At 38.6% G+C, this 26,315-nt stretch overlaps 1 protein-coding gene across 6 annotated transcripts in view; it reads right to left on the bottom strand.

Moving 5' to 3' along the window:
• Positions 1-26,315, bottom strand: part of BLVRA (biliverdin reductase A) — a 54,927-nt gene that overhangs the window by 4,598 nt on the left and 24,014 nt on the right. For 3 of the 6 annotated variants that reach the window (XM_086697047.1, XM_086697046.1, XM_086697043.1), the window contains 5 exons: positions 22,696-22,817; positions 20,635-20,754; positions 18,811-18,908; positions 3,995-4,102; positions 1,455-1,626 (listed from right to left, as the gene is read on the bottom strand). In XM_086697047.1, the coding sequence (XP_086553173.1) occupies positions 1,455-1,626; positions 3,995-4,102; positions 18,811-18,908; positions 20,635-20,754; positions 22,696-22,817 (620 nt within the window). Of the gene's footprint in view, positions 1-1,454; positions 1,627-3,994; positions 4,103-18,810; positions 18,909-20,634; positions 20,755-22,695; positions 22,818-23,260; positions 23,357-26,315 lie in introns of those variants that run through there. The other 3 variants (XM_086697048.1, XM_086697049.1, XM_086697044.1) reach the window with 2 other exon arrangements.

The raw sequence follows: 26,315 nt of genomic DNA, 5'->3' as shown, positions 1-26,315 counted from the left end.
TCTCTATCCCAAAAATAAATAAACGTTGAAAAAAAAATTAAAAAAAAAAAAAGGGAATAAAAAGAAATTTGAGATATTCCAATGGTTCTGATCTACCTAAGAAAATTTCTCATATCCTTCCATAGAACATGGAGTCTTAAAAGTCTGAGGAAATGCCAAACATCAAGGATGTTTCCTCTGATTCAATTTCCTAATCAGTGGACATGACTAATAAATATACAGCTTCACCTATGCTATTGTGGTGGTGTGACAGTAAAAGTATAATCTGTGAAGTAGAAAGTATTATATGTAATTAACAACTTATTATAATATGTTGTTTGCCATCTGTCCCAACCTCTCATCTGATGCCTGCCCCGCCTTTGCAATAATGAGTTAGTCTCTGCTTCCCTCACATCTTATTTCCTGTCAAGGACTGAGAAGAGCACATTTTCCTCTGAGAAGCATGACCTGACTCTCGACATTCCCCTTTTCTGTGCTCCAGAAGCACCCTGAGCTATGTTTAGCTCTGGCTACTGGGGACAGCACCTGTCTGTGGGGATGGTCAGACTATAGCTGCAATTCTTACACTTACAAGGTCAGGGTCTGCTAGTGCTATTACTCCAAATGCAGCCCTTGCAGGTTCCGCATGCTTTATCTTCCTTCATCTGTGACCTCTGCCTTTCCCCAGCAAAGAGGAAACTCCTCAAAATGGACAAAGATCAGGCTTCATTCAGGAACCCAAATACTTTTCTCTTTTTGTAAATACCCAATGGTCTGTTTCTTTTACTACCAAGAGCCCCACCAGCTGGAAGCACATTTAGAAACACTCCAAAACACTTGTTATTTTAAATATTTTATAGAGCCCAAGTGCTTTTCAAGGAGAATTATGAATATGCTTTTGTTTTAAAAGACTTGGTATAAAAAATAAAGAATCAGAACACTTTGGGAATAGTATGACAGAATAAGATAAAGCTGAGAAACAGAACCTTAAATTGTAGTCACAATGAGGGATGGATATTTGGACATGTGATAAGCAAGCAGGATAAAATGTCAATGGCAAGATCTAGGTAGTAGTTGTATGGGTGTTCACTGCAAAATTCTTCCAACTTTACCATATGTCTGAAACATTCATAATAAAATGTTGGAAAAAATTCAGGTCTCAGGGGTAAACTGGATTTCTGTTACTTCATCTGATCTTGCTCACTTGTGTGGCTTAGGCAACCTGCTCAAATTCCGTAAGCCTCTATGTACTTGGCAAAGGGGATCATGTTCGTCTTATTTACCTTCCAAGGCTGCTGTGAGGATGAATAAGGCCAACATAAGTGAAATCCCAGCACCTACTGTGTCTACAAAAGCAGACAGTCCTTCTGGAGTTGGGGTTGGGGGTCTAGGCCCTCTGGGCTCTGTCTAGATTCACCTTTGTGAACATATGACAATGTCCTCAAGTTTCCTCCTCACAGTTTCTCACAACCTACCGTTTGTTCTCTGTCTCTAAGCACACAGTCATTTTCATATGTTGATCTTCCTTTCGCTCTTCCAAAGTGGCGGATATAAGAGAAAGTTCCCCAAAGAGGGAGACCAGCCAGGTCAGGCGAGAAATGCCACTGAACGCAGGGAAGCCAAACCGCTCTTCTTCCAATGGGCCAGCTGTGGGGAATCACAAATACCATGGGAAGTGGGAAGTAAGGACTGATAGCTGGAGAGCTGAGGGAGCAAGTGGGCAGGTGTGTGGCTAGGTCCTCAAGACAAAGCAACCTTGCCTTACAGCATGATATGCAAGATGACTACTAATATTTAGGTGCCTGAATGAAAACTTCATAAAAGCATTTCTCTTTTTTCTTGTTTACTTGATTCAATTTTCTTAGGAAAATAAAACATTTTATTGGAAACAGCAGTCCACCTAGCCCATAGGATAATAAAAATATTTCAGGCTTCTACTATGCACATGTGGTTTACATATAGTAAACATACACACACATACATACATACCCTCTTCAGTTAGTGATTTAAAGAAGTCTTATAAAAGAAAAAGAATCAAGGTATTTTAGGCCCCCAAGCCTATATTCCTATAAATACCATATAACTAACAATAGGGTAAATGACAATAGGGTGAAGGCACCATGATAGCTATGAAGAAAACAGCAATACCTATAAACTATGTCAATATAAAAAAAAACTGGGGCGCCTGGGTGGCGCAGTCAGTTAGGCATCCGACTTCAGCCAGGTCACGATCTCGCGGTCCGGGAGTTCGAGCCCCGCGTCGGGCTCTGGGCTGATGGCTCAGAGCCTGGAGCCTGTTTCCGATTCTGTGTCTCCCTCTCTCTCTGCCCCTCCCCCGTTCATGCTCTGTCTCTCTCTGTCCCAAAAATAAATAAAAACGTTGAATATAAAAAAAAACTGATACAGTGTTAAGTGCTTCCTTAGTCTTCATAATCTCCTACACAAAAGTACATTAAAAAAAATATCTGTGTGAGAAATATGTGTGGTTAAGATATTGCTCCCGACTCTCTCCAGCCCCAATTTTAAACATAACCCAAACTTAAAAGGCTACATAACCTGTTACGTTGTTTAAACTAATTCCTTACAAATTTGATACTGACTTGAAAAGAATTCATATTATGACTATGTTTTAAAAAAGAGAACAGGGGCGCCTGGGTGGCTCAGTCGGTTGAGCGTCCGACTTCAGCTCAGGTCACGATCTCACGGTCCGTGAGTTCAAGCCCCGCGTCGGGCTCTGGGCTGACAGCTCAGAGCCTGGAGCCTGCTTCCGATTCTGTGTCTCCCTCTCTCTGCCCCTCCCCCATTCATGCTCTGTCTCTCTCTGTCTCAAAAATAAATAAATGTTATAAAAAAAATTTTTTTTTTAAAAAAAGAGAACAAGCTATAAATAAAAGCAAAAAAATTTATAAGTTTCATAGACAACATGGTTTGAAGTCACTAGGACCTAAATATCAAAGTTACAAAAGAAAGGTTTCTCCCTCTCAGCTGGTTACTGTCTGCTCTTGGGCTTTTTGGAGAGGACAGAGCAGCCATCAAATGTTTGAGCCATGAAGTCAGAGGCCTGAGCTCCAATCTGGCTCTGCCACAAAGCTGTTTTTGACAACTTTGTGAAGCTATTCACCTCTCTGAGCTTCCTTTTCTCTGTGTGTATAATGGGGGTATAAATACTTTATAGGATTATCATATATGAATTAACATGAACTAATTAATACATGTCACATACGTGGCACAGTTCCTTGTACAGGTTCATGGTTATTGTTACAACTCTATCATTATTTTAAAAGATGAAGGTGGATTTTAAAAAGAGGTTTCACTGTTATTTTCTGAAAATTCATGAGGAGATAAATGGTTTTACCACTTAGCAATGCCTGACCATATCAGGGTTTTGCTTCTATAAGGAAAGCCCTCAGGAAAGGTTCCAAATACTCTAGGATATAGCCAGATAAGAAGGCCATCCAAAGAGCAGGAGGCTCCAGGATGCTCATATCCTATTGCTAATGGAGCTCCTCAAATAATGACCAACATAGAGCAAATAATCAAATATAGCATAGACCAAATATTCTGGGGGCTGCCCATGTCCTTGTAACGTGTTGGAGGAAGAAAGGGGCTATGAATATTGTTTACTCTGCAAAGAGAACAAAAATATTCTCCTCTCCAAGAACCTGAGTCCATGTTCAACCTCCTGTGGAAAAATAGTCTCCAATTTGTTAAGATTTAATGAGGAAAATTCTATCTAAAAGGTTGGGACAGAAGCATTTGTAAGCTTAAGATTTCTAACATACTTTTACCTAAGGTCCACCGAGCACTTAAATCTCATTTGAGGAAAGAAAAAAAAAAAAAAAAGGCTATTTTTATTGTTTGTGGAAGCATGGGAAGATTATATTAAATTGGCCTTCAGTCAGACAGTCTTTAGAAAAAATGAATCCAAATTACATCCTAGAGAACTAGGAAAGAACCTAGTTAGCTTTCTGGCCTCACCAGTTACACATGACCTGTGATCCCACCTCAAACTGACCTGTAAAGAGGAGAGACCCTTTTAGCAGGTCTTTTCCCACCACTTCTTTTTTCAGGAATGCAAACTCCTCCATCAAGAGTTCAACATGCTCCTCATGCAAGACCTTTCCTGTCATGACAAAAATGGGAGTAAAAAAGGCAGTCATCATCAGTCATGTATAGATGTGCATCCCAGAGTCTAGGTCTGTCTTCTACCAGCACAGAAGGACACAGCGACTGCAGAACCACCTGGGGTACCACTATACCCTTACACACCCCACCTGGAGGTGATGTCAGTTCTCAACTTACAACAGAAATGAAAGTCTAAGAAAGCAACATGATATCTACCTGCCCCAAAGGCAAGATGAGATCTGGGAAGTATCTGAGCTGAGTGCTAACTTCTCTTCTAGCCAGAATGGGGCAGTGCAGCATAAAAATCTAAGAAACAAGGAGAAGAAAAGGAATTTTGAGGACTAAAGAGAAGCTAAAATTAGACTCTTTATTTCAAAAACTGGAAGAACCAAGTGACTTTTTCAAATTACCCAGGTTGGAGGGTGGATAGATAATATTCATAACTAAAATTTTGGATTATAAAAGAAAGCTGTTAAAATTTTTTGCTCTGGTGGCTTTTTCTTATCTAGGTTAGAAGATTCATAAAATACCAGAACTGGTTCCCCTTCTTCAGTAGTTCTTTATTTTCAACTAATCCCACATGACTATTTTTTTTTTTTTAATATATATTCCTTCCATATTACCAACCTCTCTAGGTACACAAAACAAAACAAAACTCAGGAAAAACTTAAAGTACAAGAAAGCTCTTTTGTTCAAATATGTTTTGTTCAGTATTTCCCTTTTATTTTTATTTATTTATTTTTATATCTCTCTGGCTTATTTACTACTTGTTACAAGTTTGTGCCCTTAAACATTATGAATCTTACCCCTCACACATCCTATTCCCTGGTGGTAATCACCATTTCACTGGCTATTTTTTTTTATAGGTTTGACTTTCTAGATTCCACAAATTAGTGATAATCATATAGTACTTGTCTTTCTCTGACTTATCGCACTTAGCATAATGTGCTCAAGGTTTATCTGTGTTGCTGCAAATGGCAGGATATCCTCCTTTCCCACTGCTGAATAATATTCCAGTTTATATATGTATCACACCTTTTTTTTTTTTTTTTAACATTCATCTGTTGATGGGCATTTGGGTTGCTTCCATGTCTTGGTTATTGTGAATAATGCTACAATGAACATGGGTGTGCAGTTATCCCTTCAATGCACTGATTTCAATTCCTTCAGATATATACCCAGGAGTAGGTTTCTGGATCATCTGACAGTTCTGTTTTTAATTTTTTGAAGACCCGTCATACTGTTTTCCATTTTGGATATGCCAGTTTACATTCCAACCAAGAGTACATCAGAGTTCCTTTTTCCCCACATCCTTATCAACATTTGTTACCTCATTGTTTGAAAATAGCTACCATAATAGGTGTGAGGTGATATCTCATTGTGGTTTTGGTATGCCTGATGATTAGTGACCGTGAACTCCTCTTCATACATCTGTTGACATACCTGTTTGTATATCTTCTTTGGAAATGTGTCTCTTAAATTCCTCTGCCAATTTTCTAATTGGATTGTTTGCTTTTCCCCTATTAGCTGTGTGAGTTCTTTATATTTTAGATATTAACCCCTTATGACATATATAGTTTGCAAATATTTTTTCCCATTCTATAGGTTGCCATTTCAGTTTACTGAATATTTCCTTTACTGTGTAGAAGCTCTTTAGTTTGATGTGTTTATGTTTATTTTAGCTTTCTTTGCCTGTGAAGTTGGTGTCTTATCCAAGCTAACACTGCTAAAAACAAAGTCAAGGATTTTCCCCCTATGTTTTCTTTTAGGAGTTTTACAGTGTCAGATAAGTCTCTTTTTCTTATGATTTCATATGTCTCTGATACATTTCAAGACAATTTCTGTGACTGATGTAAGACAGGAGTCCAGTTTCATTCTTTTACATGTGCATATCCAGTTTTCCTAACACCACTGATTGAAGAGACTACCATTTTCCCACTGTATGTTCTTGGTGCCCTTGTCAAATATTAGTTAACCACGTATGCATGGGTTTATGTTTGAGCTCTCTATACTGTTCCACTGGTCTATGTGCCTGATTTTATGCCAGTGCCACACTGTTTTGATTCCTATACCTTTGTATCATAAATTGTAATTTAGGAAGTGTGATGCTTCCAGATTTATTCTTCATTCTCAAGATTGTTTTTGGTATTGAGGGTCTCTTATGGTTCCACACAAATTTCAAAATGGTTTTACTATTTCTGTAAAAATAATGCCATTGGAATTTTGCTAGGGATTGCACTGGATCTATAAATTGCTTTACAAAGTATGAACTTTAAAAATATCTATCCTTCCAATCCAAGAACATGAGGTACCTTTCCAATTAGTTGTGTCTTCTTCAATCTGTTTTTAAAAATTTTTTATTTAAATTTCAGTTAGTTAACATACAGTGTATTGTTAGTTTCATTATACTGTATGTTTCAGGTGTACAATTTAGTAATTCAACACTTAACATATAACACATGGTGCTCAATTACAAGTACACTCCTTAATCCTCAATACCTATTTAACCCATTCCCACCCCCCCCCCACTTCTCCTCTGGTAACCATGTGTTTGTTCTCTATAGCTAAAAGTGTGTGTTTGGTTTACCTCTCTTTCTCTTTTTTTCCCCCTATGATCATTTGTTTTGTTTCTTAAATTCCACATATGAATGGAATTATATGGTATTTGTCTTTTTCTGACTGACTTATTTCACTTAGCATAAACCTCTCTAGCTCCATCCACGTCCTTTTTTGCAAGATTTCATTCTTTTTTATGGCTGAGTAATATTCCACTGTATATAAATATACCACATTTTCTTTATCCATTCATCAAAGAACCTTTGGGTCATTTCCATAATTTGGGTATTGTAGATGCTGCTGCTATAAACATTTGGGGTACATGTATCCCTTTGAATTCGTATTTTTGTATTCTTGGGGTAAATATCTATTAGTGCAATTGCTGGATCTTCATTAATCCCTTTCATCAATGTCTTACAGTTTTCAGTGTACATGTCTTTCACCTCCTTGGTTAAATTTATTCCTAAGTATTTTATTGTTTTTAATGGTACTACAAATGGGATTGCTTTCTTATTTCTCTTTCAGATAATTTGTTAGTATATAGAAACACAAATGATTTCTGCATGCTAATTTTGTATCTGCAACTTTACTTGCTTATTAGTTCGAACAGTTTTTTGGTGGAGTCTTTAGGGTATTCTGCATATAAGAGCATGTCATCTGCAGAGACAATTTTACTTTTTCTTTCTGATTTGGATGCCTTTTATTTCTCTTTCTTGCCTACTTGCTCTATGACTTCCAGTACTACATTAAACAGAACACAGTGGTAAGAGTGGGCATCCTTGTCTTGTTCCTGATCTTGGAGGAAAAGCTTTCAGTGTTTCACCACGAAGTATGAGGTTAGCTGTGGGCTTTTCAATATTTTATTATACTGAGAAACATCCCATCTAAACCTAATTTGTTCAGATTTTTTTTTATCATAAAAGAATTGCCAAATGCTTTTTCTGCACCTATGGAGATGATGATATATTTATCCTTCATTATGTTAATGATTTACATACCCTGAATGATGCTTGCATCCCAGGGAGGAACATCATTAAATCCTCGTGTATGATCCTGTTAATGTGTTCTAGAATTTGGCACTAGTATTTTGGTGAAGATTCTGCATCTATGTCCATTATGGATATTGAGCTGTAATTTTCTTTTCTCTTAATGTTCTTGTCTTGGATCATGGTATTTTGGTAACGCTGGCCTTGTAAAATGAGTTCGAAAGTGTTCTTTCCTCTTCAATTTTCTGTAAGAGTTTGAGAAGGATTGGTAACAATTCTTTACATGTTTGGTAGAATTCACCTGTGAAGCCATCTCATCCTGGACATTTATATGTTGGGATTTATTATTATTTATTATTGTCATCATCATCATCTAATCCCTTCCTCATTGTTGGTCTGTTCCATTTTTCTATTACTTCATGATTAAATCTTGGTAAATTACATTTCTATGCATCTATCCATTTCTTCTAAGTTACCTAATTTTTTGGCATAAAATTGTTCATAGTAGTCTCTTATGATCCTTTGTATTTCTGCGGTATCAGTTATATTACTCCCTTATTCCAGTCATCTTTTTTTTTCCTGGTAAGTGCAGCTAAAGGTTTGTCAATTATTTATTTCTATTCAAAAAACCAACTCAGTTTCATTTATCTTTTCCATCATCTTTCTAGTCTCTATTTCATTTATTTCTGCTCTAATCTTTATTATTTTCTTCTGCTTTGTTCATTTTCTACTTCCTTGAAATGTAAAATTAGGTTGTTTGAGATCTTTCTCTTTTCTTAATATAAGTATTTACCGCTATAAATCTTCCTCTTAGAAATGTTTTTGCTAGATGCAATAATTTTTGGTATGTTTGTTTCCATTTTCATTCATCTCAAGATTTTTTTTAAATTTCCCTTTCGATTTCTTCTTTTGATCCACTGTTTTTTCAGAAGTGTGCGGTTTACATATTTATGAATTTTCCAGCTTTCCTATTATTCACTTTTATACCATATCATGTGGTCAAATACTTGATAAGATTTCACTCTTATTAAATTTGTTAAGAGTTGTTTGTGGCCTAACATATGATCTATCCTGAAGAATGTTCCACGTTCCATTCTTGAGAAGAATGTATATTCTGTTGTTGGTGGTTGAAATGCTCTGTATTCTGTACATGTCTATTGGGTCCATTTGGTCTAAGTGTAATTCAAATCCATTATTTCCATATTATATTTCTATGTGGATGATTTATCCATTGTTGAAAGCAGGTTATTGAAATCCTCTATTATTGCATTGCTATCTACTTTTGTCTTCAGATCTATAAACTATTTAATGTATCTAGGTGTTCCAATACTGGATGTCTATATATATATATATATATATATTTCTATATATACATATATATATATTTCTTAATGTTTATGTTTATTTTTGAGACAGAGAAAGACACAGCATGAGCTGGGGAGGGGCAGAGAAAGAGGGAGACACAGAGTAGGAAGCAGGCTCCAGGCTCTGAGCTGTGAGCACAGAGCCTGACACAGGGGTCAAACTCGTCAAGTGCAAGATCATGACCTGACCCGACATCTGAAGCTCAACCAACTGAGCCACCCAGGTGCCCCTATTGGATGCCTAAAAATTTACTATTGTTACAACCTCTCAGTGAATTGATCCCTTTATCTTCTTTATCTCTTGCTGCAGCTTTTCACTTAAAGTCTATTTTGTCTAATATCAGTATAGCTACTCCAGCTTCTTTTCGTTTCTATTTGCATAGAATATTTTTCCATCCTTTTAGTTTTGGTCTATGAGTGTTCTTATAGGCACCATATACTTGGATTTTTATTTATTTATTTATTTATTTTTGTAATTCATTGAGCCACCCTATGTCTTTTAGTGGAGAATGTAAGTCATTTACATCATTGATAGGTAACACTTTTGTCTTTTAACCTATGTGCTAGAGTTCACTATTGCAATATTCAGAAAATTAACTATATATTTATATATTTACCTTTAACAGTGAATTTTATACTTCCATATATTTTCGTGTTACTAATTCACATCCTTTCAGCTTGAAGAACTCCCTTTAGCATTTCTTATAAGGCAGATCTAATGATGATAAATTACCCCAGCTTTTATTTGCTTGGGAAAGACGTTATCTCTCCTTCATTTCTAAAGTTTGTGATTGACAGTTCTGAAGTATTCTTGGTTGATTGTGTTTTTCTTTGCGCACGTGGAAGGCCTGTTGGGCCTTCTGCTGAGAAGTCTGCTGACAGCTGTATCAGGATTCCCTTGTATGTGGTGAGTCTTTCTTCTCTTGCTGCTTTTAGAATTCTTTGATTTTTTTGAGAGCTTGACTACAATGTGATCTCTTTGGATTAAATCATTTTGGGGACACTTGAGCTTCATGTTCCTGGATGACTGCATCTCTCCCTAGTTTTGGAAAGTTTTTAGCCATTATTTCTTCAAATAAGTTTTCCCTGTCTTTTGCTCTCCTTTCTCCTTCTGGGACTCCCATAATGTGAATATTGTTTCAACTGACGTTGTCCCATAATTCACATACACTTTCTTTGCTCTTTTTCAATTTAATTTCTTTTTTCCCACTGATTGGATAATATCAAGAGACCTGTCTTCACATTCATAGATTCCTTCTTCTACCTGATTGGGCCTGTTGTTGAAGCTCTCTACTGAATTTTTCATTTCATTCACTTATATGCTTAAGCTCCAAAATGTATTCATCTTATGATTTCTCATTTTGTTCATACATTGTTTTCCTGAGTTTGTTTATTGTTCTCTTGAATCATGCTGAGCTTCCTTCAAATAATTATTTAGAATTTTCAGGTAACTTGTGGATTTCCACTTCTTTTGTGTCAGTTATTAGAAAATTATTGTGTTCCTGATAATGTCATGCTTGTTTTTTTTCCTATTTCTGATGGCTTTTGCATTGATGTCTGTGTATTTGAAGCAGTCACCTCAATATCTTTCAGCAATGTTTTGCGGTTTGTCATATATAGTTTTTATTATCATGAGGTAGTTTCCTTCTATTTATTGTTAGTTTGTTGAATGCTTTTATCATTAAAGGGTGTTGAATTTGGTCAAATGCATTTTTCTGCAACAATTGAGATGATCATGTGGGTTTTGTCCTTCATTCTTTTAATGTGGTGTATCACATTCTTTGTTTTCATATGTTGACCCAATTCTTGCATCCCAGGAATAAATCCCACTTGGTCCTGCTGAATCTAGGCTGCTAACATTCTGATGAGAATTTCTGCATCTGCAGAAACCAGATATACTGGTCTTTACTTTTCTTGTAGTTAACTTTGTCTGGCTTTGGTATCAGGCAATGCTGGCCTCATATAAGTCTGGAAGTGTTCTTTCCTCTTTAATTTTTTGGAAAGTTTTGAGTAGAATTGCTGTTACTTCTATAAATGTTTGGTAGTATTTTCCAGTGAAGCCATCTGATCCTGGGCTTTTCTAGTTAGGAAGTTACTGTTTCAGTCTTCTTACTAGTTATAGGTATGTACAGAATTTATGATTCAGTTGGTATTTTGTCTGTTTTTAGGAACTTATCCACTTACTCTATGTTATCTAGTTGTTGGAGTATACTTGTTCATAGTAGTCTCCTGTAATACATTTATTTCTGTAGCATGTCATAATGTCTCCTTTACACTTCTGAGTTTGTTTATTTGAATCTTTTTTTCCTAGTTAATCTAGCTAAGAGTTTGTCAATTTTTTAAATCTTTTCAAAAGATTTTAGTTTCTTTGAAATTTTCTATTTTCTATTTATTTATATATGTATGTATGTATTTATTTATTTATTTATTACTATTCTAATCTTTATTGTTTTCCTTTTTTTCTGCTAACTTTTGATTTAGTTCAGTCTTCTAGTTCCTTGAGGTGTAAAGTTAGGTTGTTGACTTGAGATCTTCCTTCTTGTTTAATGTGTTTACCACCATAAATGTCCTTCTTTGTACTGTTTTTACTATATCCCATATATTTTGGTATGCTGCATTTTCACTTTCATTTTCTCAAGATATTTCTAATCACTCTTGTGATTTTTCCCTTCACCCATTGGCTAACTAACAGTATACTGTTTAATTTTCATGTATTTGTGGATTTTCCAGTTTTTCTTCTGCTGTTGATTTCTAGTTTCATTCCATTGTGTTCTGAAAAGACACTTAGCATGATTTCAATCTTTTTAAATTTGTTAAGACTTATTGTGGCCTACATATAGTCTGTCCTGGAGAATAATCTATGTGTGCTTGAGAAGAATGTGTATTCTGCTATTATTGGATGAAGTATTCTCTATATGTCTGTTCAATTGGTGTTGTCCAAGTCCTCTGTTTCATATATTGACCTTCTGGCTGGTTTTCCTATCCATTACTCAAAGTGGAGTACTGAAGTCTCCTACTATTATTGTGTCCCTTCAACAATGTTTGCTTCATACATTTGGGAGCTCTAATGTTAGGTGAACTGACCCTTTTATCATTATATAATGTCCTTCTTCATCTCTTATGACACTTTTTGATTTAAAGCCTATTTTGTTTGATAAATTTATGTCTTCTTGCTCTTTTGGTTACTATTTACATGGAATATCTTTTTCCATCCTTTTAGTGCATATGTGTCTTTAGATCTGAAGTCTCTTGTAGACAGTATACAGTTGGACCTTGTTTTTGTTTTGTTTTAATCCACTGAGCCAATCTAAGTCTTTTGATTAAGGAGTTTAACCATTTACATTTGAAGTAATCACTGACAGAAAAAAAAACTTCTGCTGCCATTTTGTTAACTGTTGTCTATAAATTCTTGCAGTATTTTGTCCTTCTTTTCCTCTCTTACTGCCTTCTTTTGTGTTTTGTTGATTTTTTTTTTTGTGACATGTTTTGATTCCTTTCTCATTTCCTTTTGCACATCTCATGTGGTTACTGTGGGAATTAAATAAAGCTTCTAATTATAATAATCTAACTTAAATAAAAACTTCAACTGCATACAAAAACTTTATTCCTTTACATTTCCAACCTCCCACTTTATTTTACTCATATCACAAATTATATCTATTTATATTGTATATCCATTAACATAGATTTATAGTTATTTCTTATGCTCTGTCTTTCCAATTTCATACTAGAATTAAAAATGATTGGGGTGCCTGGGTAGCTGAGTCAGTTAAATGTCCAACTTCGGCCCAGGTCATAATCTCATGGTCCATGAGTTTGAGCCGCACACAGGCTCTGTGCTGACTGCTCACAGTCTGGAACCTGCTTCGGATTCTGTGTCTCCCTCTCTCTCTGCCCCTCCCCTGCTCATGCTCTTGCTCTCTCTCTCAAAAATAAACATTAAAAAAATTGTTTGATGATTTATGAACCAACAAAATACTACAGGATTCTATATTTCTTTTTATGTTTCCCTTTACCAGAGTACTTTTTACTTTCATATGATTAATTGCTGTTTAAAATCCTTTTGCTTCAGTTTAAATGACTCCCTTTAGCATTTTTTGTAGAATAAGTCTAGTAGTGATTAATTCCCTCAGTTGCTGTTTTTCCAGGAAAGTCTTAATTTCACCTTCATTTCTGAAGCACAGTCTTGATGAATATAGTATTCTTGGTTGGCAGTTGTATTTCTTTCAATAAATTGAATATATCATCCAACTCCCTCTGGCCTACAAGGTTGCTGAGAATTCTGCTGATAAGCTTATTAAGAGCTCCTTGAGAAGTCACTTTTCTCTTGCCTTTTTCAAGATTCTGCCTTTATGGTCTTTACAGTGTGATTATGTGTCTTGGTGTGGATCTCTGGAATTACTCTAGTTGGAGTTCATTAAGTGTCTTCAATTTGTATTCCATCTCCTTCCTCAAATTTGGGAAGTGTTCAGCCATGATTATTCCAAATAAGCTCACTGCTCCCTTCTGGGACTTGTATAATACATATATTGATCTGTTTGATGGTGTACCATAAATCCCTTAAGCTTTCTTCACTTTTCTTCATTCTTTTTCTTTTTGCCCCTTTGACTCAAATTTCAAATGACCCATCTTCAAATGTACCAATTCTTTCACTTGATCAAGTTTGCTGTTGAACCCTTGCACATTTTTCAATTCAGTCATTTTATTCTTCATCTCTAGAATTTTTTTTGTTTTTTATAGTTTACAGCTCTTTGTTGATATATTCATTTTGTTCATGCACTGTTTTCCTGATTTTATTCACTTGTCTGTGTCCTCTTTTAGCTATCTTTTAGAGTTACTTTGAATTCTTTATCAGATAATTCATAGGTCTCTATTTCTTTAGGATTAGTTTTTGGAGATTAATTTTGTTCCTTTAAGAGGCCAATTTTTCCTTGTTTCTTTTTATGCCTTGTGATCATTTGTTGAGATCTGAATATTTGGAAAAACAGCCACTTCTCCCAGTCTTTACAGACTGACTTTTTATAAGGAAAGACCTTCTCCAGACAGGCTAGCAATTCTCAAATCTTTCCTGGGGATGTATCTTCTCTGGGATTATGTGTATAATTTCCAAGTGAAAGAGGTTTGCCCCTGTTCTCAAAAACCTAATATCTTGCTCACCCTGGTTTCTTTATGCAGTACTGCAGTCTCTCTGTTGCTATAACAAATCATAGAGTTTGCCTTGTTCTTGGCAGCCTCTAATCTCGCATCTAAAGTACACTACTGCTTCCTTCAGCACCCCAAGTCAAGAGAGATAGAAACCAGTCTCTCAAGCAGCCCTTGCAAAACCAGAACACTAGATGCAGGTTCCACTCTTCTTTTTTCCCCCAAGGGAGAAGCTAAGACTTGGGAGTTTTGTCCTGATCACACCCTGTTGTGCCAGGGTGAAGCCGAGCAAATGCAATGAACCTTTTTACCGGCTTCAACGCAGCTCTTCTTGGCTTTGTGTATGCCTGGGTGACTACAACCACTTAAATTGTTTCTGGAATTCTCACAAAGGCAATATGGTCTATATATTGCTCTTAAGTCAGTGTCTCCACGGCAGAATGAGGTCCTAGTGCTTCCTATTCCACCATCTTGCTGACATTACTCCCAAATTATCCTTAACTTTTGCCATACAAAATGATATTGCATTTAGGTATTCCAAGTTGAATAAAATTATTACTTCCCTGGGCTACAATGTAAATGTTATAGTTACATTTTCAACTCATTTTCAGCAGATTAATGTTACCTAGTTGTGAACATATGGCAATGTGGGCTCCTCAAAAGCAAGGGTCATCTTTTTATTATCTCTATTGTTAATAAGTACGGTATCTCATACATAATAACTATTGTGTAAAAACTGCTTAATGAACGCTCTGAGTTATACATACTTGCCTAGAGGAAAAAATGTCAGTTTCATTGCTAAGAACCTTTTTCTTTTTAAAAGCCATTAATGATCTAAACATATCCACCCAGATTGTGCTTGCTAATGGAGATAATACCAAGGCTCTAATATAACACTTATCCGGGGCGCCTGGGTGGCGCAGTCGGTTAAGCGTCCGACTTCAGCCAGGTCACGATCTCGCGGTCCGCGAGTTCGAGCCCTGCGTCGGGCTCTGGGCTGGTGGCTCGGAGCCTGGAGCCTGTTTCCGATTCTGTGTCTCCCTCTCTCTCTGCCCCTCCCCCGTTCATGCTCTGTCTCTCTCTGTCCCAAAAATAAATAAACATTGAAAAAAAAAATTTTTAATATAACACTTATCCTTAGTTTTTAAAAAACTAAGCTTATTATTTTTAATTAACTAAAGTCCATATTTTGTTCAGATTTCCTTAGTTTACACGTAATGTGCTTTTTCTGTTTCCAGATACCACATCACATTTAGTTATCATATCTCCTTAGGCTCCTCTTGGGTTAGAAAGTTTCTTAAACTTCCTTTGTTTTTTAATGACTTTGACAGTTCTGAAGAGTATTGGCCAGGAATTTTGTACAATGCCCCTCAACTGGGATTTTTCTGATGTTATTCTCATGATCACACTGGGGTTATGGTTAGGGGAGGAAAACTACAGAGGTAATGAACCATTCTCATCATATCATATCAAGAATATGTCCTATTATCATAACTTACCACTGTTGATGTTACTTTTGATCAACTAGCTAAGGTAGTGTTTGGTTTCTCTAGTGTAAAGTGTACTCTTTTCCCCTCCTTTCTATATTTACACTTTGGAAGGAAGTCACTATGTGCAGGATATTACCTTTCTGAGAAAATTTAGCCTGTTATTTTGTAGCATGTTCCACATTCTAGTTTGCTTGATTTTTTACAGTGCCATTTAATTTGCTCCTTTATCCTTGCATGTCCTGTAAGTCTCAATTATATGATTGACACTGTGTACATCACATCAGATGGTATGTATCATCAGACTGACCCATATCATAGCAATCATTCAGTTAGGATGAGAACAACAGAGCTCTTCATTGTAAAGGCACATTTTTTTTTTCTTTCCTTTGCAGTTAGCAAGAAATCTATGGTGTATGCTTTGGTGTCTTGTTCTTTGTCCATGGATATCTGTGCTATAGGAAAATAATATACAAAGGTGATGGCCTCAAAGCTCCTCTTACTCACAGCAGTAATTCTCTATCTCCTCATTCAAACACCTCCTGAAGGTCTACTCAGTTCTAGGCACTGCTTAGCTGCTGTGGCGATGGGCTCTGTCCTTCAGCAGCACATCCCAGTGCTACAGAGTGCTACAAGAGTTTCAATAAAGTCTGACCAGTCTACACTGGTGATAAGCATAAGGTGCTTTCTTTGGTGATTTTCATGCAATTGTTCATGATACTTTGCTCATATATTAAAGCTTTTCAATAGCAAATGTTGAAACAAAGAGTTTTTAATTTCAACTTCATGTAACTAGGTCCCTTAATCATTAAACATTATAGTTAATTCTTGTTGCCTCCATAGAGGGACTTGTGCAGGTAATGTAAAAACAAAAATCTCTGGAAGGCAGTATGGCTTAGAGGAATGAATGTAGACTTCAGAGCTGGAAAGGACTGAATTCAAATCTCTATCTTTCAATATAGTCCTGTTACTAGCTTTGTGATCTGGCACAAATTACTGAACTTCTCTGAGCCATGGATTCCTATACATAAGCTCCTATGCATAAGAGAAAATACCTACCTCCAAGAGTTTCTAGAATTAAACAAAATAATATATGAAGCACGTAGTAGAGTTCCCAAGTTCCTAACATGTAGGAGATATTTGATAAATACTCCTCTTGAGAAACAACACAAACTACAAAAGTATGCACATAATTGCAAATGACATATCAGATAAAGGGTTAGTATCCAAAATCTGTAAGAACTTATCAAACTCAACACCCAAAAAGTGAATAATCCAGTGAAGAAATGGACAAAAGACATGAATAGACACTTCTCCAAAGAAGACATCCAGATGGCTAAGAGACACATGAAAAGATGCTCAACATCACTCATCATCAGGGAAATACAAATCAAAACCACAATGAGGGGCGCCTGGGTGGCTTGGTCGGTTAAGCGTCCGACTTCGGCTCAGGTCATGATCTCACGGTCCGTGAGTTCAAGCCCCGCGTCAGGCTCTGTGCTGACAGCTCAGAGCCTGGAGCCTGTTTCGGATTCTGTGCCTCCCTCTCTCTCTGCCCCTCCCCTGTTCATGCTCTGTCTCTCTCTGTCTCAAAAATAAATAAATGTTAAAAAAAAAAATAAAAAAAAAAAAACCACAATGAGATATCACCTCACGCCTGTCAGAATGGCTAAAATTAACAACTCAGGCAACGACAGAGTTGGCAAGGATGCAGAGAAAAGAGGATCTCTTTTGTACTGCTGGTGGGAATGCAAACCGGTGCAGCCACTCTGGAAAACAGTATGGAGGTTCCTCAAAAAATTAAAAATAGAAGTACCCTACACTCAGCAATTGCACTACTAGGTATTTATCCCAGGGATACAGGTGTACTATTTCGAAGGGACACATGCACCCCAATGTTTATAGCAGCACTAGCAAAAAGAATGAAATCTTGCCATTTGCAAGTACACAGATGGAACTGGAAGGTATTATGCTAAACGAAATTAGTCAGAGAAAGACAAATATCATATGACTTCACTCATATGAGGACTTTACGATACAAAACAGATGAACATAAGGAAAGGGAAGCAAAAAGAATATAAAAACAGGGAGGGGGACAAAACATAAGAGACTCTTAAATATAGAGAATAAACAGAGGGTTGCTAGAGGGGTTGTGGGAGGGGGGATGGGCTAAATGGGTAAGGGGCATTAAGGAGTCTACTCCTGAAATCATTGTTGCACTATATGCTAACTTAGATGTAAATTAAACAATAAATTAATTAATTAAAAAATAAAAAAAATAGGGACACCTGGGTAGCTCAGTCGGTTAAGCGTCTGACTTCGGCTCAGATCATGACCTCACTGCTCACGGGTTCAAGCCCCACCTCAGGCTCTGTGCTGACAGCTTGGAGCCTGGAGCCTGCTTCGAATTCTATGTCCCCCTCTCTCTCTGCCCCTCCCAAAATCACACTCTGTCTCTTTCTCTCTCTCTCTCAAAAATAAATAAGCATTAAAAAAATTTTTTTTGAATAAAAAATTTAAAAAAGTATGCATATAAGACTTGGGTGTGCATTACTCTGACTTGGGCATTTTTCTACTAGCAATGTTTCATATGAATAACACCAAAATAATATCATGGCACTGGCACAGGGCAAAGCTAATTCATGCTTTTCATTAGAGTAAAAGACTCTGATAAGTCTCTAACAAAAATGTGCAAATTCCCACGCATCCCTCTGCCCTGCTGGCCCTCCACACGTGCTCCTTATGCGTGCCTACAATTTTGGGGATGAGTAGGGGGTTGGGAGCCCACAGGACCAGTAACATATCTGACATAGGGTTAAGTTTTTTTTGTTTTTTTTTTTTTAAAGGGGGCTCTTTATTTTTTTTTTTTCAACGTTTATTTATTTTTGGGACAGAGAGCGACAGAGCATGAACGGGGGAGGGACAGAGAGAGAGGGAGACACAGAATCAGAAACAGGCTCCAGGCTCTGAGCCATCAGCCCAGAGCCTGACGCGGGGCTCGAACTCACGGAGTGCGAGATCGTGACCTGGCTGAAGTCGGACGCTTAACCGACTGCGCCACCCAGGCGCCCCTATAGGGTTAAGTTTTAAAGGCATAAAGATGGTACCAAAGACATCTTACAGGCAGAAACTCTAAAAGAGAGTCTGTGCTCCAGACAGAACATACGTCACCTTTCTGCTCAGCGAGCTTCCACAGGTCCTGAGCTGCTTCCCAAGACAGTGTCATTGGATATTCCACAAGGACATGCTTACCAGCATTAAGGAACTGCCTTTGGAAAAAAGAGAGAGAAAATATATTCAAGTAAGCTTCACTAAAATGCCCTGCATAACAGAGAATGGAATGTTATAAATACACATAAATCTCCAAGTTATGTAGGACTACAGATGAGAATCAGTTGAGAATTGGGGCCAGAGGATAAGGAGGACGAATTGTACTTCCTATTATTTTCTAATGTGCTAGAGGAGAATGACTTTCCAGTTATGTGTTAATTTGAACATGCATCCATTCAACTACTCATGTATTCAATTAGGCACTATTTATCAGCTACTCTGGAGGAGAAATAAAAGACATTAATATGAAAATTGTCTATTACCACATGATAGCTATAAATAAAGACTACCAAACCCATGAACCCATGACAGCAGCTCTGCCTGAGGCAGTTTGAGAAGATTTCAGTAACTACATCTGAATTGGGTCTTGAAATAGGAGGCATTTTCCAGGTGCAACATGCAAGATGAGGGAATTTCACTTTGGGCAGCATATGCAGAGGTGTGGATATTTATGGGAAATTTGTCCATCTGGATAATAGTATGAATTTCGGCATGGCAGGGAAGTGGACTCAGGGATGAGAGGGAAACAAAATCATGAAAGTAGCTGAGAGTCTGACTGTGAAGAACCCAGAATGCTACGCTCAGAAGTTTGGATTTTATTTTCTAGATACTCTTAAGGTACAAACATTTATAAGATGAAAATTACACAATTACCTTTTTAAGGAAATACATTCTGGTGCCAAAGTGGGTTAAAGGGAACCAAGGAAAGGTGTTTCTTTCCACACTAGAGTTGGAGTGACAAGGAGGGAGCAGCTTACTCCTGGGGAATAGCACGGTGGCAGCTTCAATTTAATGTAAGGACCTAAGAGGGCAGTGAGATTCAGGGAGGCGACTGGTACTGCCTTGTTAGCCGCCAGATCCTGTGGGGCTCCTCCTTCCAGGGTCAGTACCACCCAATGCCTCAAGGGCTCTAAGCTTTGCATTTGAAGCTGGGGCAGAGGAACATGTCACCTCCCTTGCTCTATGATATCGATGCCACCACTACTTCTTTCCTCACCTCTTGGCAAAAATACTTCATATTAAAGGAACTCTTGGAGATATTTAACAATATTAAAAGCACAAGAAAGGATTACAACAATCTGCCAAGGCACAGAATAGATGCTGGCTCCACATCCTACCATGAGAAGAAACCAACACTATTCAAACTACTGTCAGTTTTTTACAAAGAAAACTCTTTAATTCTTTGTTTCTATTGTTTTAAATTACGGTGTACTAAATAAATTTTAGTTTTACATAATTTTCATTTTCTTATATTTTTATAACCAATAGTAAGAGTTTTTAGGATTTTGACAATTTTTAAAGGTAATGGCCCCACTGTAATTTTTCCCTTTTTAAAATTTTTCTTTTTTTTTTTTTAACATTTATTCATCTTCAAGAGACAGAGACAGAGTGCAAGTAGGGAAGGGGCAGAGAGAGAGGGAAACACAGAATCTGAAGCAGGCTCCAGGCTCTGAGCTGTCAGCGCAGAGCCTGACACGGGGCTCGAGCCCACCAACCATGAGATCATGACCTGAGCTGAAGTTGGACGCTTAACCGACTGAGCCATCCAGGTGCCCCTTTTCCCTTTGATTATTAAAAGTTCTTTGCAAGATTTCAGCTTTCCCAGTCATTTTTATACTCCTGCACTACTGTGCAAGGCAAGGAATACCTACATTGAAAACCCACCTGATATAGTCCTCATGGCTGGAGCTCTCACTGCAGATATAAGCAACCTCTACCTTTGGGCTGGAAAGAGCATTTTCCAAAGAAATCTGCTGGACTTCATCAATGTTCCCGAGCTCTCGTCTAGTTAAAATAACAGAAATGCAACTCAAAAGTACACAGAATATCAAATAAATAAATGAGCACATATATACATACATATATATATGTTATATTTATATTTATATTTGTATTTATTTGTATTTATCCTTCTCTTCTCCTCCCAACAATGTCCTGATAATTAGCTTTTGGATATAAAGAAATTAATTTCCTCTGTCCCATTTCCAGGACAGTTTCCAACATGGAGTGAGAAAAACAGCCTCAGGGTTTAAGTCAAGAGATCTGGCACTGAGTGCCAACACTACTGCTAACAGCCTATATGACATGGCGGTCTTTGAATTATTCCATCTCTAAAATAAAAATAACTGATCTCCTTTTATCTCATGAGAAGTGGTCTCTATGATCACTGCCAGCTCCAAGCATTTGGCCAAACACTGACTATACCAGACTTCATTCACAGTCTAAAAGAGGAAGGAAGGCACACATGCAGAAATGTAGCAACATCACAACATTAATATGAGAAATGTTGTGTTGGGGGTATAGGTGGGTAATTCAAGGAAGGCAGGGAACATCCACTTTAAGGTTTCAGAGTAGGCTTCCAAGAGAGATGCTACAACACAGCGGGTAGGTCATGAAGAATGGGGAAGAGTGTGAGAATGGCAGGACTGTAAAGCAGGCCATCTTCCCTCCTGACTTGGGTAGCTTAGGAGTTTCGACTGTATCAGTCACAGCAGCCAGCTAGCAGGGGACTGGGGCTTATGGGACAAAGAGAGGCCCTGTTCAGCCTTGAGCCCAAGTGTTGTGTTCAACCTGGCTTCAGGCAGGGGTGCAATGGGAGTTACAGTGCTAATAATAATTTTGATCTCCCATTTGTGTGCAACTCCCTTAGAATCTTACTGAGAGGAGAAGACTGCCCAAGGGCAGATTCCTAGCACTTCTGGGTCTTTCTACTATCCCAAAACCCACTTCATATCCTTAAGGGAAAAGCCAGGTTTGAGACAGGTAAACTGGAGGAAAGTAGGTCCCATGAATTAAGATATGGAAAAAACATCTGCAGGGACCATCACAGGAGTTAAAACATGCTTTGTGCCACTATTTATTTGATTTCTCTAAAGCGCTAGAAAGCAGAGAGGTGTCTAAGTTGCATGCCACCCCCTCTCCTTAGCCAAGAAAGTGCCTACATCTTGTTCACTCATAAATTAATACTCCTAAATGATGTTATATGGTGTTAGTTCAGTGAATGGTGTGTATGAGGAAGTGGTAAGTGATGAAGGAAGGTGCTGAGCACCTTCCCTATGGGTCAGGGAAGAAGAAACATGGTGGGAAGTCTGGTTTTGATTGAGTTATAGGAGATAAACGAAACCTTAAAGAAAAGTAAGGCTCAAAAGTATCAAAGGAAAAGAACACATGTTGCTTAGATGAAGGGCTTTGGAATCAAAAAGACATGCATGCAAATCCAGGTCTTAGACTTTCCAGCTGTGTGTCCATAGTCAAATTATTTAACCCCTCTGTCGCTCAGTTTCTGTATCTGTAAAGTAGGGTTGATAATGGTATTTATGTCAAATAGCTGAAAAGGCTTATAAAACCCAGGGCCACTACATAGATGGCCATCATAACTGACATAATGATTAACTGGTACACACCTAATGCCTTCTTTTAGCCAATCCACATGTGTTCACTGTGACCCTTCTGTAACTATTAGGCACTGCTCTCATCTTCTCTGCCTTTGTCTTCACAGTCCCATCAAGGCTGACTCGCCTTACACCCCAGCTGCAGGCCCAGCACTCCAGACCCCAAAGCCATCCAAACTTGATCCTGTGGGGCTGACCCTGAGCACAGTTCTCTGGAATGACCCCAGAGCTGGCTTTCTCTCTCCTGGGTCTGGAGAGTCTCTATGTCCCAAGCCCTAATCCATTCTCACTGGTCTTCCCATGAATTACAAGGCACAAGACAAATGCCAGCCACCTGGACACGAAGCCAATCAGGTTCAGGAACGCCGAGGAAGCATGTGGATTCCGCAAGTCCCTGATCCGCACTGAGCCAGCTCTGCCAACGCCAACCACCACCACTCCAAACTTTCTCTCAGGCTGAAAAACACGGGACCACGGTAAGATTTAAAAACAGTCCATGCATCTAGCAGAGAACAGCAAAACAAAGACCTGTTACCAGGACCAGTCAGAGTCCAGACAAGGAAGGAAAGGAGACAACCCAGAACCAAAAGTTGCAGCATACAAGGGGCAAATAGGACACTCCCTGAAATGAGAGCTCGGAGAGAAGTCAGCTCCACCCAAGATATATTTCTACAGGAGCTCAAGTGTATCATCCATGGAGAAGGCTCCTCACATCTGGTACTCCACTTTGCCACCTTTCCAAAGATAAGAGATTTTCCTCGTTAAGCTGTACCTCTGTACTCCCTGAATCCTTCCTCCAGTGGACATACAAATCTGATACAGCTGGGACTCATTCCAAGGCCACAGGTGCTTAGTGAGATGCTGGCACACAGAACACAGGGAAAACCATGAGCAGTCACCTTGTTCAGATTCCACATTGGCTGTCTGCATTCCAACCAACTTCACTCCCACGGTACTGTGGTAGCTTACCTATTACTCAGGTATACTGTTGGGTGCTGTATGCAAATAGTATCAGAATGAAAAAATCAAGTCAGTTCTTTAAAGGTATAGAGCCACTTAATATAATCCAAACTGATAAAAAATTATCTACACATTCCTTACACCCAGTTCTTCTTGGATGTCTCTGAGCATAGAAATGGGAACATCACCTAGGACTCACCTGTCACCGGAGATATCTGGTATCACCATTTCCCACTAATTCTGCCCCTTCCTGTGTAAACTGCTCTAGTGTTGACCCAGGATTTGTCTCCACCTGATGCCACACTAAATCACCAACTGCTCTCACTCCTAATGTCACCCTTTCCATGTCTCATCGACAGGCTTGCCAGAGCAGTTGCTTAAGATAAAAACTAAGTCCCTCCCCTGATTAAAGCCTCCATTTTCCTGTTACTGACTGTGTCCTCCTAAAATTCATATGTTGAAATCCTAACCCCCAATATAACGGTATTAGGAAGTAGGGCCTTTGGGAGGTAATTAGGATTAGATGAGTGCATAAGGTAGGAGCCCTCATGAATGGGATTAGTGCCCTTATGAGTCACAAAAGACCTTGCTTCCTCGCCCTGCTCTCTGCCCAGGTGTCAGCAATCTGCAATCCAGAAGAGCACCCTTCCAGAACCCCACCACACAGCCTGATCTTGGACTTCTAGCCCCCGAACTGTAAGAAATAGATTTCTGTTGTTTATAAGCCATCTGGTCTGTGGTACTTTCTCTGCTTTATCATAGCAGCCTAAACTGAGACACCAGCTAAAGAGAGAAAAACACCAAAGCCCAAGTTCTTTAAAAAAGAAAAGAATCCTGAATCATTATGCTGTACATCTGATACTAATGTATTATTATGTGTCAATTATATCCCAACAAAAAAAATACTTTAACATAAAAAAAAAAAAACCTTCTGCCCCTTGTTGTTCATGGAACAAAAACATGAAAAGTTTTTCATTCTCTACTCCAACCCCTCACCCAAGGTATATTTCCCTCACTCTCCATCTCCGTAATGCCACCACCATCTACTAGGTTGCTCAGGTCCTTAAACTTGGGAGTTATCCTGGCCTTTTTTCTCTGCCCCACATTCCATACCCAATTCACCCATAAATGGCCAAGATCCATCCATAAGCCTTCTATCTACTTCTGTCCATCTTCATTGCTACCCCCTAATCCAAGCTACCATCTCATCCTTTGGACTGTTCCCATAGCTTTTATAACTGCTTTACTTCTTGCCCTGTTCTATTCTTTTTTTAAATTTTTTTTAATGTTTATTTATTTTTGAGACAGAGAGAGACAGAGCATGAACGGGGGAGGGGCAGAGAGAGAAAGAGACACAGAATCGGAAGCAGGCTCCAGGCTCTGAGCCATCAGCCCAGAGCCCGACGCGGGGCTCAAACTCACGGACTGCGAGATCGTGACCTGAGCTGAAGTTGGACGCTTAACCGACTGAGCCACCCAGGTGCCTCTGTTCTATTCTTCATATAGCAGCAAGAATCTTTAGACTAAATATAATCAGATGATGTTATCCCCTCCTTGTCCCCCAGCTTACAATTCTCCAGAGGCTATTATATGCAGAATAAAACCCAAACCATTTGTTGTGGTCTACAAAGGCCTTCATGACCTGTCCCCTGCCTCTCTCAGCTCATCACCTAGCACCCTCCCTCTTGTCATACTGGCTTTCTTCCTGCTCTTTTTTTTTTTTTAAACTTTTTTTTTTTTAACGTTTATTTATTTTTGAGACAGAGACAGAGCATGAATGGGGGAGGGTCAGAGAGAGAGGGAGACACAGAATCTGAAACAGGCTCCAGGCTCTGAGCTGTCAGCACAGAGCCCGACACGGGGCTTGAACTCACGGACCGCGAGATCATGACCTGAGCCGAAGTCAGCCGCTTAACTGACTGAGCCACCCAGGCGCCCCACTTCCTGCTCTTTTAACATGTCATGGTCATCTGCACCTCAGGGCCTTTGCATATATGGTTTACTCCAAAAAGTGTGAGGCTCTGGGGATATATCTTAGACAAACCCTGCTCTTAAAGAAATTTCAAAGAAGGAAGAGAGCAAATAAATCAACACATGAATAAATGTCAAGAGATAGTGAGCATTACCAGGATAGATGAAGTAGGGTAAAAGGAATAGAAAGGAGAAGATGGGGTGGGGATGCAGGGAGGGGGGGTCTCAGTTTTGATAGGGTGGTAAGGGAAGGCCTCTCTGAGGAGGCAGCTTTGAACAAAGACCTGAATGAACTGAGGTGAGCCACACTGTTAATGTTATCTGGGGGTATATGGGACAGAGGAAGGTATTCTTTCAAAGGCTTCAAGGGGGGCAGATGCCTGCAGGGCTTGGAAATAATGGATATAATCATAAAACATGAAACAATATAAGTCTTGTAATTAAATATGAAAGTCTTACAAAGACTTCTTTACCAAACAATTGAGGTGTTCCAAACCTGGATCCGGTCTACTTCTCCTGGTCACCTCTCCCACTGTGTATTTTTAGACTTCTGACTTCCCAAACAAGTGAAAGTATGTAAAACTTTGTATGTTTGGTATCTTTTTAAAAAATGCTTACTTACTGGGTACCTGGGAAGCTCAATTGGTTAAGTGTCTGACTTCAGCTCAGGTCATGACCTTGCAGTCCGTGAGTTTAAGCCCCTTGTCGGGCTCTGTGCTGACAGCTCAGAGCCTGAGCCTGCTTCAGATTCTGTGTCTCCCTCTCTCTCTCTGCCCCTTCCCTGCTTGTGCTCTCTCTTTCTCTCCCATAAATAAATATTAAAAAATTTTTTTTAATGCTTGAGAGACAGAAATAGAGAGAGAATGCATGAGCGAGGGAGGGGCAGAGACAGAGACGGAGAGAGAATCCCAGGTAGTTTCCATGCTGACAGTGTGGGGCCTAATGCAGGGCTCAATCTCACAAAAATCTCAAATCTCAAGTCTCTAGAGCCGAAATCAAGAGTTGGATGCTTAACCAACTGAG

Source organism: Puma concolor, chromosome A2, assembly GCF_028749965.1.
Source record: "Puma concolor isolate L17-30 chromosome A2, mPumCon1.1.hap2, whole genome shotgun sequence".
Lineage (NCBI taxonomy): Eukaryota > Metazoa > Chordata > Mammalia > Carnivora > Felidae > Puma > Puma concolor.
Note: the sequence above shows the minus strand (reverse complement) of the source record. Positions and strands in the feature narration are given on the sequence as shown.